This window comes from Drosophila melanogaster, chromosome 3R (assembly GCF_000001215.4).
Source record: "Drosophila melanogaster chromosome 3R".
In the NCBI taxonomy this organism is placed as follows: Eukaryota; Metazoa; Arthropoda; class Insecta; order Diptera; family Drosophilidae; genus Drosophila; species Drosophila melanogaster.
Window position 1 is genome coordinate 18,376,943 of NT_033777.3, and position 13,334 is coordinate 18,390,276.

The following is a 13,334-nucleotide window of genomic DNA, read 5'->3' on the forward strand; positions in this document are numbered from 1 at the left end:
CTCCTCAACAGGTGAGCGAGTCCAACGAAACTTTGTGTGAGAATTTTTCGGCCTTTCCCCGATTCTGCTCCCCTCTCCATTTGTATCGGGTTACCTTGCCTCACCCGATTGGCGCTGTGATTTGTCGTTCTCGAGCATTCTCATGAAATTAATTTGAAACGGAGTATCCAGGATGGATATCAGTTGAATTAAAACAATTATTCCAGGATTCAGTTAATTTCTAGACCATACATAAAATTATTATTACATCAGCTTTTAACAGTAACTCCTGTTATAGCTTACAGAGGCTGTTAATTTTTAGGGTGAACCAGGTTTGCTTATTTGTAATTAATATTAAATAAGAAAAAAAGTAATCATGGGCGTGACAAAACGAAAGCAATTCACAAGACCAATAAAAATTGAGGTACTAAGATCTCGACGTTCGGATACGGATGATCCTGATCTAGAATATATCAACTTTATGTTACATATTTTTACAATTTTACTCTACGAGTAACGGGTAAAATGTAACCAGTAGTTGCATAATTCTTTCTGAAATATATGTGTATTAGGAGAGGGATGAATGGACGCTCATTACTTTTAGTAAAATGTCTTATAGAGCAAATTGGTTTATATTTTTTTTTTAACATATCTCAATACCTAGAAGAACTTTTTTAAAGATCATTTGACTAAGAAGCTGCAGCTACAAAATAAATAACGAGAAGCAATAAGTTGAAAAGTTCAAAACTTGTCAGAATTGTCATATCTAGTTACCTAGCAAAAGATTTATCGAGTGACTGTCAATATATATTACATGTAATACAAAAACGGTCCCCTTGCAAATCCAAGCCGAAATCCTGTGCCAATAAGAAGTCGAGTTCCCCGACTAACAGATACCCGTTGCTCAGTTAGTGTGAATGCGCTGTGTCTATGTATCTAGAATCTGTATGCTGCATCACAACCTTCTAGCTTTTAAAGTTCCTGAGATCTCGACATTCAGACGGACAGAGGAACATGGCCAGATCGACTCGGCTATTGATCTTGATCCAGACTATATTCTAGTCTTGATTCTAGTATACCCTTTTACTCACGAGCAACCGATATAACAACCAAGATCTTTGTAATATATTATATATAGTCAGAAATTTGATGTGCTTTTTTTTCTGACAGCAAATATATCATATTGAAAACGAGCCACATTTAATTATACAAAATCATTTTTATTGAGAAAACTTAGGCTACAGTAAACTCCCCCTTAAAAACAAGAAAAGTAAATCAGTAAATTGTGCGTTGGCTCTCAGCCGCAGACACCCGTCTAGATTTTGGGATCCTGGGGCGTAAGCTTGACAATCTTCACGGACTCCTCCCAGATCTTGAGACCCTTCTCCTCATCGAGGGCAGCAGCATTAAGGGTGGCCTCCTTGCAGTCCATGAAGTACTTTCCAGACACATTGGCCACCTCATTGGATGTGGCCAAATAGATAGTGGTCTGGGCGCCGGCCTTGGTGGTCTTGAAGAATCCCTTGGTGATGGCCATCATGGGCAAGTTGAGGGGGAAGGGAACGTTACGCCAAATGCCCGAGTCGATCATGCCGGGATGCAGGAAATTCACTGTAACCTTGGTGCCCTCCAGCCGCTTGGCCAGCTCCCGGGCAAAGTAGATGTTCGCAAACTTGGACACATAGTATAAGTAGGCAGCCGGGAAAGTGCCGATGGGATTGAGCTTGGCCAGGTTAACCGACGACAGGCGGTACAGCTCCGAGGCTACGATGACTATGCGAGCCGGCGCGCTCTTCTTTAGTACATCGATGAGCAGATGCGTCAGCAGGAAGGGTCCATAGTGATTGGTGGCCATGGTCAGCTCCACGCCATCCTCACTCGTCTGTCCGCGGAAGGCCAGAGCCATGCCGGCATTGTGGATAAGCACATCGATCTTGGGCTCGGTCTTCACAATGTCAGCGGCGAACTCACGGACGGACTTCTGGGAGCCCAGATCCAGTTTCTTGACTAGGATCTTGTTGTTCTTCGTCTCCTTGACGATCTCATCTGTGGGAAATCAACAATAAATTACAAAATTCGGTTATGTAAAAAAAAACATGGTTAATGCAACGCCAACATATTATAAGATACTTTCTTTAAAGTAATTACAACGTAAATATTTAATAAAAAAAGATCATTGGTAGTAAGCAGTTTTTGCCAGAGTCTATAATCAACTGGATGAGACCAGTTATCGGAATTTGACCGTGTTGCATGTCCTGCCAGATCCTTGGCATAACCTCATAGGCATTGTCTTGGTCCACTTACCCTTCACTGCATTGGCAGTCTCCAGGTTCCTGCAGGCCATGATGATGCGGGCTCCACGTCCAGCCAGATCCTTGGCCGTCTCCTTGCCAATTCCGCTGTTGGCGCCTGTGATAATGACTGTCTTGCCCTCCATCTTTGTCTGTAATCAATGTCGAAGGTTAATCATTTAATACGGCGCTGCAATCGAAAATTGGACGAGGGCGGTTCGAAAATATGTTTACAATACTAATTAGTTGGCGCTTGTTCACAGTCACAGTAATCGCAGTTCGTCTGGAACGGAAGCTATCTTAGTTTTCAGACCCATTAACGGGTCGCTTAATTGCCATTCGAGTGCTGAGAGCTTTCTGTGAATCAGAGGTAAGCGATCTCACAGATTGTAACCGAGATACCCAGAAGCTTAGATGTTTTGTGGGATACGAACAATGTTCGGTCAGGTGGTAATCGTAGCTCAGAGATGTGACGTACCTCGCCTCTCAGAAGGTATCTAATTTAATCTGTAATTAAGTCGACGCGTCACAACTGACCAATGTAATAACAAGATTGAAACACGTTAAGTTTTCCTAGTGGTGATTTCATATATAGTTAAAAGATTTCCATAGTCGGAATGCTTGGAATGCTACAGAATCGTTTTAATTATATGGGGTTTTTCCAGATAGTGATATATGTAGTTTTCTATAGAGCGGTAAGCTGAACCATTTTCAATTATGGATCTGTAATGTTTATCTGAATAGTTCGCATTTATATGAATATATAAAATTTGTAAAAGTTTTGAGCGATTAATAAGCTTAAGGTCGTGTCCGAATACTGTTTTAGTAAACTATCCCACCATCATTTGTATGTATATGACAGCTCATCTACAAGATCTGAAAAGAATTCGCAGCGGAAGTGGGAGCAACAGCCATATAAAGTGCGAAATATTCGAGTCGTGTCGCGATTCTGGGGAGCATGGGACTTGGTTTTTTGGATTGGGTGAGGTGCGTTCGTTACCTCGGTGAAACATCGTCCCGCCGTGATGCGCAGATAGAACCGAATGCTCATCAGGGTGGCCACTATGGCGGCCACTGAAGTCATGAGGAAGATGTCGCGCACATAGTGCTCGGTCGACAGCCAACCGAAGATGAAACCCATCCTACAAATATGCCGAGGTGTGTATACTATATATTGTATCTTCATATACGTATATATCGGTGTCAACATGCAAATCAGATTATATAATAACCGAAGCTGCCAAAGCCAGACGATTGTCTTAGGGCATAACGAAACGAGTTTGGTTTTGGGTTTTGGGGTTTCATGGTTTTGGGGATATTGGTTAGTCGGCGAAGGTTTTCACAATTCAAATCGTTTATCAGTGACTGTCAATAAATCAATTTCGAAAACTGTTGAGAAAACTTACACTTTCACTTTCACACATGTGCGTAATTATGGCTTATTATGATGAAACGCCGAAAAAAATAACATTCAACCAAGTTCATTGACAGCCCAAACGAAAGAAGGTTGAACAAGAAAGAAAGTCTGAAGTTTCATGTCGTTTTGAGTTTCTGGTTTTTTCTTCTCTGTTTGTTTTTTTTTTCCCCCACCGTCCACGTCACAAAGATTTCCAAGAGCTTTCCTCAAGACTCGAAGACTGGCTCTGGTTACGCTTGCATGCACCATTTAAGAACCCCCCCAACCGAACCACGCCCTACAATGCAGTCTCGAAAAGAAACAAGATCTATAGATGTATGAAAAAGTCTAGAAGTGACCCGTTTTTGGGTTTTGTTCCTCAACTTTTGCCAGTCGGAGACGAGTTTTTTAGTGCAAACTCACCTGTTTTGGCTGTTGGCTGATCTATAATTTATTCCAACTTCTGCTGACCTGCACTTTGGACTATATCTGCGCTGCGAAATGGAATTGGTGGATCCAAGAGCTAGTGCCACAACCTTCGCCTTGAACGACTAATCGGAGACTGAAGTCGGAATTCCGATTATAAAGCCGAGGCTGCGGAGAATGCGCGATCGTCTCCACCGGTTTGGTATTGCCGTGGTCGCGGTGATTTTGTTATTGCACTTATAGCCATGGTAACAGGTTAGCCAAGCGGCTTTCCGGGCTCCTCTTTGGGATCGTCTTCATGAACGGTTCACTCGCAGCGAAAGAGCGAGCACAGAGTGGAGCCAAACTATAATACATAGTTACCAGCGGTAAGAGAAAGATCTGGGTAGTGGATTCCAAGAAAGTGTGTCTAGAAAGCCACCTGTCGGGGGCTTCGCAAAGCTTCTTTTCTAGTTATGCAGCTCGAATGATGAGCTTGAAATAATGTAGAAAATAATAATGGATAGTAATTAACTTTTTTAATGACCAAGACTTTATTACTATTTGAAGTACTACGGGTAATTGTATAAACATGTCAGATAAAAATCTATTTTATTTTTCATTTCATATATCATTAACCGAGATACCACTGAAATATATCAACATTCTTTTCAATTCAATGCATTTTATTATAGAGATGACATATTCACAAGTACAATAAAGAATGCTCAACAATCTACCACAAGCTTAGTCTAAGCCCGTCTAGTTCGTTGCCTTAGTCCTGTATATAGCTTTATTTGAAAAATATAATTCCCTTAGAATTATCGCTCAAATATAATTCCTTTGAATGCAGTAATGTTTGAAAATAAATATATATTTACATTCGGTTATAATGCTGGCAGTTTAAACAAGGTCATATGGTAATATAAGTCATTCTACTTCTCAATGCTGTTTTGTCGGCGGGGTGGTTGGGTTTCCGCATCCGTTTCCAAGTGCTTGGTTAAGGTGTTGTACCATTCGTTCATATGGTTGGATATGATGTTGATGAAGCGAGATACCTTTGATTTCATAGTGCTCACGAGGCTTTCGGAGAGTTTAGTCAGACTACGACCAGAGGCCAGCGAATTCTTGCTGCTGATCCTCATGATCTTGGATTCCTTTTCCTCCCTGGGCTGGCTGGCATCCTTCTCTGCCTCGTGATCCATCTTGTACTCGTAGTAGGTGTACCTTCCCAGCGGCATCATCTCATCGCGATCTGCCTTGTCTATGGCATTGGAGGGCAGTTCAGCCAGGGAATTAGTGTTAAGTACGGCACGCCGCCTTCTCATAGCTGGTAAATCCCACCAGGAAGTGATACCCTCATCGGCTGGCTTTTGAGGCAATTTCGAATGAAGAGTAGGCGTTGCCTTCTTTCCCTCAAAATGATCCTGTATGAGGGACTTCCTACCGACATTCGCCGACTCCAGGGAACTTTCCCGCATGCCCTCATCTCCTAGAGAAAACTCGTGTTCATGCTCGTTGATGTGGCTGAGGAAATGCTTTCCAAGCTCTTTTTGGGCCTGCAAAAAGTCGTTGGCCACGTGACCTAGCCTGGAGTGACGCCTTCTAGCACTTGGCACCGGTTGCACATCCTCCTCGGGCTCGGACTCTTCAACAGACTTGGGTTTTTGGGACAGACTAGCCTTGGCCATGGTGGCCTTGCTGGAGAAGGGTTCCGGAAATAGCAGTGAGTTCAAGGTGGCTCCCAGATTTAATCGCTTGTTCTGCTTGGGAGCTGGTAGGGCCTCAAAGAATTCCGTGGGCAGTAGACGCAACTTGGGACGCCCTTCTGTTTGCTCCGGTTCCTGCTCCTGTTCATCCTCTTTGTCCTCCCTTTGAATGATCTTTAGCTGACTCTTGGACTTGGTCCTGCGCTTTTTGGGTACCTCCCGCTCAAGTTCCTCTTCGTTTTCCACCTCCCCATCCACAGTCTCAATGTGCTTCAGGTGGACATCACCCTCTGGAAGCCGTGTGTAAGTGGGTATTTCCTCGGATTTCTCTCCAATGCGCTTGAAGAACTTCTCCTCATCGAATTCATCGAAGTCGAAAAGGGGCTTATTCTTCTTTTCCGGCTTCCGGATCTCAGTAATCTTCTTCGTCAATGCTGTCTTCTTACCCTGGCGATTGTAGAAGAAGGGCCCGGAATAGCTGGATGTGTCGCGTCTCTCCCGCTTTTTGCCCATGTCACGGGTGTGCTCGAGCACTTGATACAGCCAGGCCAGAGCTTTATGAGGCTTAATAGCCTGTTCTTTGGACTTGTTCACTTCATCACCCACATCCCTCTTCAGCGGACCGTCATCCTTGAAATGGTCCAGTAGTCGATCTAGTAGGGTCTGTGACGTTTCCTCCTTATCAACGACAAATCTCCGATTGCGATTAATAGAACTCTGAACCGAGCCTCGGGCAACTGCAGTTTCCTCGATCAATCGTTGGAGTAACCGATCGGCGGAACTATAGCGGAATGATCGGCGCTTCTCCTTGGAGGACTCCCCACTCGAATCGCCTGCCTCGATCTCCGTGAACTGGCAGTGTTCCAGATTGACATCGGGCAGCACCCAGAAACTCACCGCCATGCTGGGCGTGATCAGTTGCAGTGGCTTTGTTGGATCAATGGGTTTGATCAGGGGACGCAAAGTGGTGTTCAAGTGCAAGCGGACATTATTCAGCTGGACCCTTTGATCATGGCCAGTCAGTACATACTGCCAAATCTCGCTACTGCTCAAACTACTGGTACTCTTCACAGTAATCGTTGTTGGCTGCTCCTCCGTATTTACCACCATGAATGCCAATCCTCCGGATACGGCATTTGCACAATGGGTATACAACTTGTTGCTCGGAGCAAAGGCGTTCAGAGGTCGGGCTGGGAACACCCTTGATCCCATGACCTTCTTGAACAAAGCAGTTACATACAGACTGAAGTTTGGTCGCTCGAAGTCCACCAAGTTCATTCGCTTAAATATAACATCGAATCCACTAGCGGCGGCATCTCCCATAGTTTGGGCCCACCGCAAGGCATCCGTGGTCTCGTCGCCCACCAATCTCTGCGAGGATCGCTCCTCCGGCAAGGTCAGCCACAAGGGAACGCGCTGTTGCTGAAGGGTTCGCAGGGCAGGATCGCTGTCGTACAAGTAGCTTCCCAGGCTTGATTTGGGCAGCATGTTTGCGGGTCTACAGTTGGAACAAAATAATTATTAAAAGGTAAGATGCTACTTCTATAATGTTCATAAATACATTCACTTCCAATCTCACTACTTACTGCGTCCATCCAAATGCCGTATTCAGATCCTTGGACATATCTACGTATCTCTTGGTCTCATCAGCACTGCTTCCAGCTGAAATGTCCGCTCCCATTAGTCGCCAGTCGTCCACATACGGTTTGAAAGTATCCGTCATCAGTTTGAGAGTTCGAAGTTCCTGGACGTAGTCCTTGGCTCTGGAGGTGCCAAAGTCTGTGCCCAGCTGCCAGATGCAGTCGGTGATGCCAACCATATAGGAGGTGTTCAGGATCTTCAGCGTATGCATGGAGTCCCAATCATCGGGCGCATAAGGCACCGGGATGATCATGGTCCAGTTTACGGCCCTTCGAAAAATAAGGTCAGATAGATGATCAGAAAATGGGAGGAAAGCCATCACCACCAACTTACCGCGACCACCGATTGAACCCCTTCCAAATGATTTTGGTGGGGTTTCGCAGCCTAGTTGGCGCATTGCTGGCGAAGTAAAAATCTCCCACGAACTTGATGTGCGCATCTCCCAGCAGATTCGCCAAATTGGTCACCGCCTTGCGGTTCTTGCCATCCAGGGCATCGTACAGATCCTCCGGACGAACGGCAAAACTGACAAACTTTTCGTTCACATCGTTGTAAGGACGATTCACATGGAGCTGAACCAGTGTATCCGCAAAGCACACTACCGCCAGTCCCAAAAGAGCCAAACACAAATGCCACATGTTTTAATCCAGAATTACGAATGGAAAGACCGGAGACCTGTCTGTTGCTCGATGGCTCCACAACTGACCGGAGTTTCATAATGACTACCTCTAAATAAACTCCCCACTCGATCATTTCCATCTGATTTCGCTGCCATCCGCAAGAATTTTGCGCTGATCGCTGCCCTCAATATGATGACCTTCTTCCAATGCACCACTAACGTAACCCAAACCCACATACAAGTGGGCCGTGGTTGGAATGCCGTGCTTATCAATGAACTATGAGATGACCCAATAAGGTTGGGGTAAATCTGCGGAGGCCAGTTCTTCGGCATCCTCGCTGGCGGTCACGGTTTGTTAGAAGAAAAGAGAAGAGAAACCGTCTCATTTTTTTAAATTAAGAAGGTTTCTCACACAAAGTTTAATGTTACGAACCATTTTGCAAAACAAATCACGTCAAAGCTTTCAGTTATACTCACAAAGTAAAAGGAGGGTATATTAGATTCGCTGAAAAGTGTGAAACATGTAGAAGAATATATTTTTATTATATATATTTATATTTTTGATCAGAGTCACAAGTCCAGAGTCAGAGTCGATCGTCCACAGTTTCTGTGATATACATAAATATATGAACATGAATGTGAATATAATGTATGCCAATTTCAGATATGGAAACTATTAAAGTTATGAAGTATTTGTGTTCTTTGACTAGAACGTAAATATTTCCAATTGGTGTAAATTTAAATAGCGCGCTCATCAACAGATCTATCACCAATAAGTGTGTAGAAAGTTGCTATCGTCATCGACCTATCTGCTGTTTTCCAACACTAAGTTGACCGCCATTTTGTACGTCAAAACAGAAATTTCGCCAAAACTTGAATAGAACGTTGCGACAATTATTATTACAGTTAAACAAATTGTTATCCAAAACTACATGAGCAATGGGTAGTAACCAAGATTGGAACAAGGAAGACTCCAAAACTGAGGTCCCACCTGAGGAAGATGACCAAGTGACAGCATACATTGAGAAATCAGTGGCCCAATTGGTAAGTTAAGAAAGGAAACATTTTTAGTTAAAATTTATATACATTTTGATATTATTGTAGGGCTCCGAAAATGATCACCGTACCGCGCTGGTCGATGAAAAGAAGAAGGAGTTGGATGTCCTGATTGCCGAGAAGTACACCACTTTGAACGACTTAACCCATGTCACCAATTCCCAGAATCTTGTGGACGACATCCACTTTCTGCATACGAAGAACGCCAAGATCCTGGAGAGCCTCAATCAGGCGGTCACCGCCAAGAGAAACGTCTCCCAGGCCTACGATGACCATTGCAAGAAGGCGCTCAAGGTCAAGGCCGAGATGCAGGAGCAGACGAAATGCTTCGATGAGTTCACCGTGATGGTATGTAATCTCCTCAAGAAACCAGTAATCTTGCAGGTTTGTAAAATTCTATCCAAATATTTTCTATTTCAGAACTACCACGATCTAAAGAAGACCATACTTAACACCAAGAAAGAAACGCAAGAAATTCGCGCTAAGACGGCTTTAAAGACCGAGGAGCTCAAAAAGAAGCGAGAATTTGTTAACACCACCCAAAAGTCAATGGCTAATGATATCCGTGTTCTAGGCCAGATCGAACATGACCTCATGTGAGTAACTATTAGGAGTTATAAAAAAACCGTACAAGAACATGTATCCCAAATGTTTGTTTTTTCCACAGTGGGATAATCGAAGACTTAAAATCCAAAATTTCTGCAATTTAAGTACAGGAAAACAAATAACACTTGAACAATCGCCAAAGGTGCATTGGAAAATACGGTCGTACCTCATCTTCCAAAAAATAATCCTTAATATTGCTGCGTTTTCCAAATAATTTGACAAATAAAGTACTTTTTATTCTGTAATGCTTTTTTAATTAAACCTTCTTCAAGGAGCGAATCACGATGGCTATCCTGATGGTTCTAATCATCTTCGACGACGATCAAAATATCCTTAAAGCTGAATGGCGTGAACGGATATCCGTTTCCCACATAGAACTTGCTCATGAACTCCACCCAGTGCAAGCGCAATGTGTGCAGGAAGGCGGAAAGACCCTCCATCATGACCATGATAGCGATGGTGAAAAACTCCCAAACGGCAAAGATGAAAAACAGCCCAATGGCGCCCACGTAGCCGTTCATCTGAAGTCCCATCGCCAGCACCATAGTCCACAGCACCTCCGATAGCTCTGAAATAAGATCTGCATGAAGTACAAATTCAATTACTGACTTAGCAGATTCTTACGGGCATGAGCTAAGGACAAGGCCCAGAGACGAAGATATGAGGCCGTGTGTGAGATGGTACTAAGGATATACTCGATTGTGTGGATGGCCTGGTGGATCCAGATTTCGCTCATCGGCTCGTCATCCTCCTCGCTGTGTCCTCCCGACTCATGCGCTTCGGCTACCTCAGTGATAATGATCTCCTTGCCAGTTGTCACCTCTATCTTCTCTACGATCTCGTCCACTTCCTCCACTGGTCCAGCAGGCTAGAAGGTATATAGATATATTATTAGGTAATTGGGCAATTATGACAGTCCCAATAATTTACCCTGTTTCGGCGTTGGTATTTAATGTATAGAGGTTTTCCAAGCAGAATCCACGGAATGCAAAGAAGGGCCACCACCAGGAAGATCATCTCCAGATTCTTTTGAATGGGGAACATATTGACATCACAGCCTGGCAGGGCCGTCTCCGTCTTGAAAAGCACCATGTCGATGAACATAATCAGGACTGAGGGCGCACATCCAGGAGTGTCGGCCTCCACGTCTGTTGTTGGACTGTACTTGACCCACTTGTAGAACATCATGAAGCACATGTAGCCGAACATGAGAAGCAGGAAGAGGACCTGGGGCACGAACTGCAGGATGATGTAGGCGTATTTCTTAAAGAATACAAAATTCTCCACCGACATGCACACGCCAAAGACCATGTGCAGCACTCCAAAGATGATCGATAGCTTCATCTTGTAGGTGTTTAGGAAAATGATCTTGTTCGAGGCCGACTGCCAAATGGGATCGATGCCCATTGGGTAAACACCGCGTGTGGCTACCGAGGGGTTCAGCTGCAGCGTGGGATTGGTCAGCACAGTGGTTCGATTGTACACATTGACCCAGCGAGTGCCAAAAACATTAATCGACTTGGAAAAGATGTCGTTATAGTGGAATCCAGTGTACATAGCGAACAGACCCATCAGCATGATAATGTAACGCCCGGCAAAGAAGATGTTCCAGATCTCGCCACCTCGCTTCTTGGACAGCCGTTTTTCGTCGATCACCATCCACAGACCCAGAAGGAAGAGGATTGTTCCGTGGCCCATATCTCCGAACATCACCGCAAACAGGAAGGGGAAAGTGATGCAGGTGTACAGACCAGGGTTCACCTCCCGGTAGCCAGCGATTCCATAGGCATCAATCAAGTTTTGGAAACCACGTGTAAACTTATTGGTCCTGAAGTGGGTTGGTGGCTCCTTCTTGGTGTCCAATACGTTGATGAACGAAGGCACAGTGCTGCCCACACTGGCTGATCCTGCAGCCAGAGCGACCTCGACCAGCTCCAGCTCCCTCTTGGGCACCCAACCTTCGCCAATCAGGCACTTGCTGCCCAGATCCACGTTGAAAAGGTTCAGCGTGTGGTAGATGCCCTTCATTTTCTTGACCATGGCGCTCCAGGTGGGCAGCTGTTTCAAGGCAGCCTGCAGGACGCAGGTCCTGTGGTCACTCGTCTGGTTAATGATAACCTGGAGGTCCTCCAATCGGGTCCTCACATTCTTGACCATCTCCTGGCGCTCGGAGTGTGAGCTGGGACAGGGATACATGTGGGCATGGAAACCAGTGCACACCTTGCGGATTCTGGCCTGCAACTGGTCGCCCTGGAAGAAGACCACGAAGACGCTCTTGTGCAGCACATTGCCCGTCTTGGGATCCGTTAGGGCCACATCAACATCGCATCGGCGAACAAAGACATTGCCCCGGGAAATACGCCACAGCATTCGCTCGAAGGCGTACTCCCTCTCCCTGCTGATCACGCCAGCCACAAATCCCAGATGGCCATTGGACTTCTCTGGATCGCGGTGGGTGCCCATCTTATTCAGATCGAAGTTGTGCGACTCCTGGTCCGAAAAGAATTGATCGGTACGCTCCAGCACTTGGATCATCTCGCTCAGCTCCAAGTAGCTGGTCTGGAGGTTCACATTGTTGGCAGCCAGCTCCAAGATCTCTGTCTCTGTTTTCTCCAGATGCAACTCCAAGTCAATAATCTCACGTGGCTGAGGAGCCGGTGGGAAGTCATCCATTAGATCGAGCACCTTGTGACCCTCCTTGTTCAACTCAGCGGTTACGTAGCGGATCCGGCGCTCCAGTTCATCGCAGCGTCTCACCTCGCCAATAAATTTTCGCTGCTGAGCGTTTATTTTCGCATTCAACTGTTTGAAAGATGGTAAAAGATTTCAGAATCATACCGAGGTCCTCTTTTCAATTTGAAAACGCATAGCTATCAAATTTATATTATCCTTGATGGAAACTTTTTATTGGCAGCACTTACATCACGGAACTGAACACATCCCACCTCGCCCAAGGCGGCAATCGTATCGTAGGCTGCCTCCGGCTGCAGATACATTTGCACCAAGGACATCACCTCGCTGCGGAAGATGCTGTTGCTCTCCTGATTGGAGCCGCAGCTCCACCACTTGGACATGATAGCTGATCCTGTTGATCCTTGCTCCTTGGGTTAAAACAATTCCGGAGTGGGCTCCTCACTTTCGGAGCACAGCTGACGAACTGATCGGTCTGGTCACTTGACTTGGACGAGGAAGGTTCCGTGACAATTGCTGGCCCACGAGCAACTTTACCGGCTTATCAGTGCAGGCGAGTTGCCTCCCCTGGATAAATATTTGGGGAACTTGGTGCCCAATCGAGCCATCCATCAATGTGATGGAATGGCCGTTACCTCAATTGCGATTCCCCTCACCATGACTCTTCCTTATCGGTAGTTACTTTGCCTTTGGCTGTAAAGTTCAACTATTTGGACTTAAAAACCCATTGTCAGTCGCTTACGAATTAATTACCTTCTCAATACATTTACAAATATCTGTATACACATCGGAACTTATGTAAATAATACAAGCTATAACAACAATATGGTCTATCTGTATCTGGGCGTGCTGTCCACATTTGTGAACATCCCAAAAGAATGCTACAAAAAAATTAAATTTATTAATGTGCAATCTGTATTGTGAGAACATGTAGGGTAGAT

General features: G+C 45.1%; 4 protein-coding genes across 8 annotated transcripts, besides 1 other annotated feature; 1 reads left to right on the forward strand and 3 right to left on the reverse strand.

Annotated features, from left to right (window-relative positions):
• Positions 1-850: 850 nt before the first annotated feature.
• Positions 851-1,035: a mobile genetic element.
• A 146-nt stretch (positions 1,036-1,181) lies between these two features.
• CG7675 (uncharacterized protein) lies at positions 1,182-4,236 on the reverse strand. 5 transcript variants are annotated; one of them, NM_001300461.1, is made up of 4 exons: positions 4,138-4,236; positions 3,271-3,412; positions 2,284-2,422; positions 1,182-2,025 (listed from the first exon to the last, which is right to left on the reverse strand). In NM_001300461.1, exons 2-4 carry the CDS (start codon positions 3,409-3,411, stop codon positions 1,295-1,297), a joined length of 1,011 nt encoding a protein of 336 aa, NP_001287390.1. In that variant the 5' UTR covers position 3,412; positions 4,138-4,236; the 3' UTR covers positions 1,182-1,294. The 5 variants fall into 5 exon arrangements, with proteins under 5 accessions (NP_001287390.1, NP_650717.1, NP_996233.1 ...); NM_142460.3 differs by having other exon boundaries at positions 4,090-4,236; NM_206511.2 differs by lacking the exon at positions 3,271-3,412.
• Positions 4,237-4,637: 401 nt separating this feature from the next.
• Positions 4,638-8,130, reverse strand: CG14309 (uncharacterized protein). The gene is made up of 3 exons (NM_142461.4): positions 7,755-8,130; positions 7,367-7,690; positions 4,638-7,278 (listed from the first exon to the last, which is right to left on the reverse strand). The coding sequence occupies exons 1-3, from the start codon at positions 8,057-8,059 to the stop codon at positions 5,007-5,009; spliced, it is 2,901 nt and encodes a 966-aa protein (NP_650718.2). The 5' UTR covers positions 8,060-8,130; the 3' UTR covers positions 4,638-5,006.
• Positions 8,131-8,885: 755 nt separating this feature from the next.
• On the forward strand, positions 8,886-9,945 carry cona (corona). The gene is made up of 4 exons (NM_142462.3): positions 8,886-9,084; positions 9,145-9,444; positions 9,517-9,692; positions 9,764-9,945. Exons 1-4 carry the CDS (start codon positions 8,980-8,982, stop codon positions 9,804-9,806), a joined length of 624 nt encoding a protein of 207 aa, NP_650719.2. The 5' UTR covers positions 8,886-8,979; the 3' UTR covers positions 9,807-9,945.
• On the reverse strand, positions 9,899-12,863 carry Vha100-4 (Vacuolar H[+] ATPase 100kD subunit 4). Its single transcript, NM_142463.3, has 4 exons — positions 12,624-12,863; positions 10,633-12,504; positions 10,327-10,570; positions 9,899-10,270 (listed from the first exon to the last, which is right to left on the reverse strand). The coding sequence occupies exons 1-4, from the start codon at positions 12,774-12,776 to the stop codon at positions 10,005-10,007; spliced, it is 2,535 nt and encodes an 844-aa protein (NP_650720.1). The 5' UTR covers positions 12,777-12,863; the 3' UTR covers positions 9,899-10,004.
• Positions 12,864-13,334: the final 471 nt, after the last annotated feature.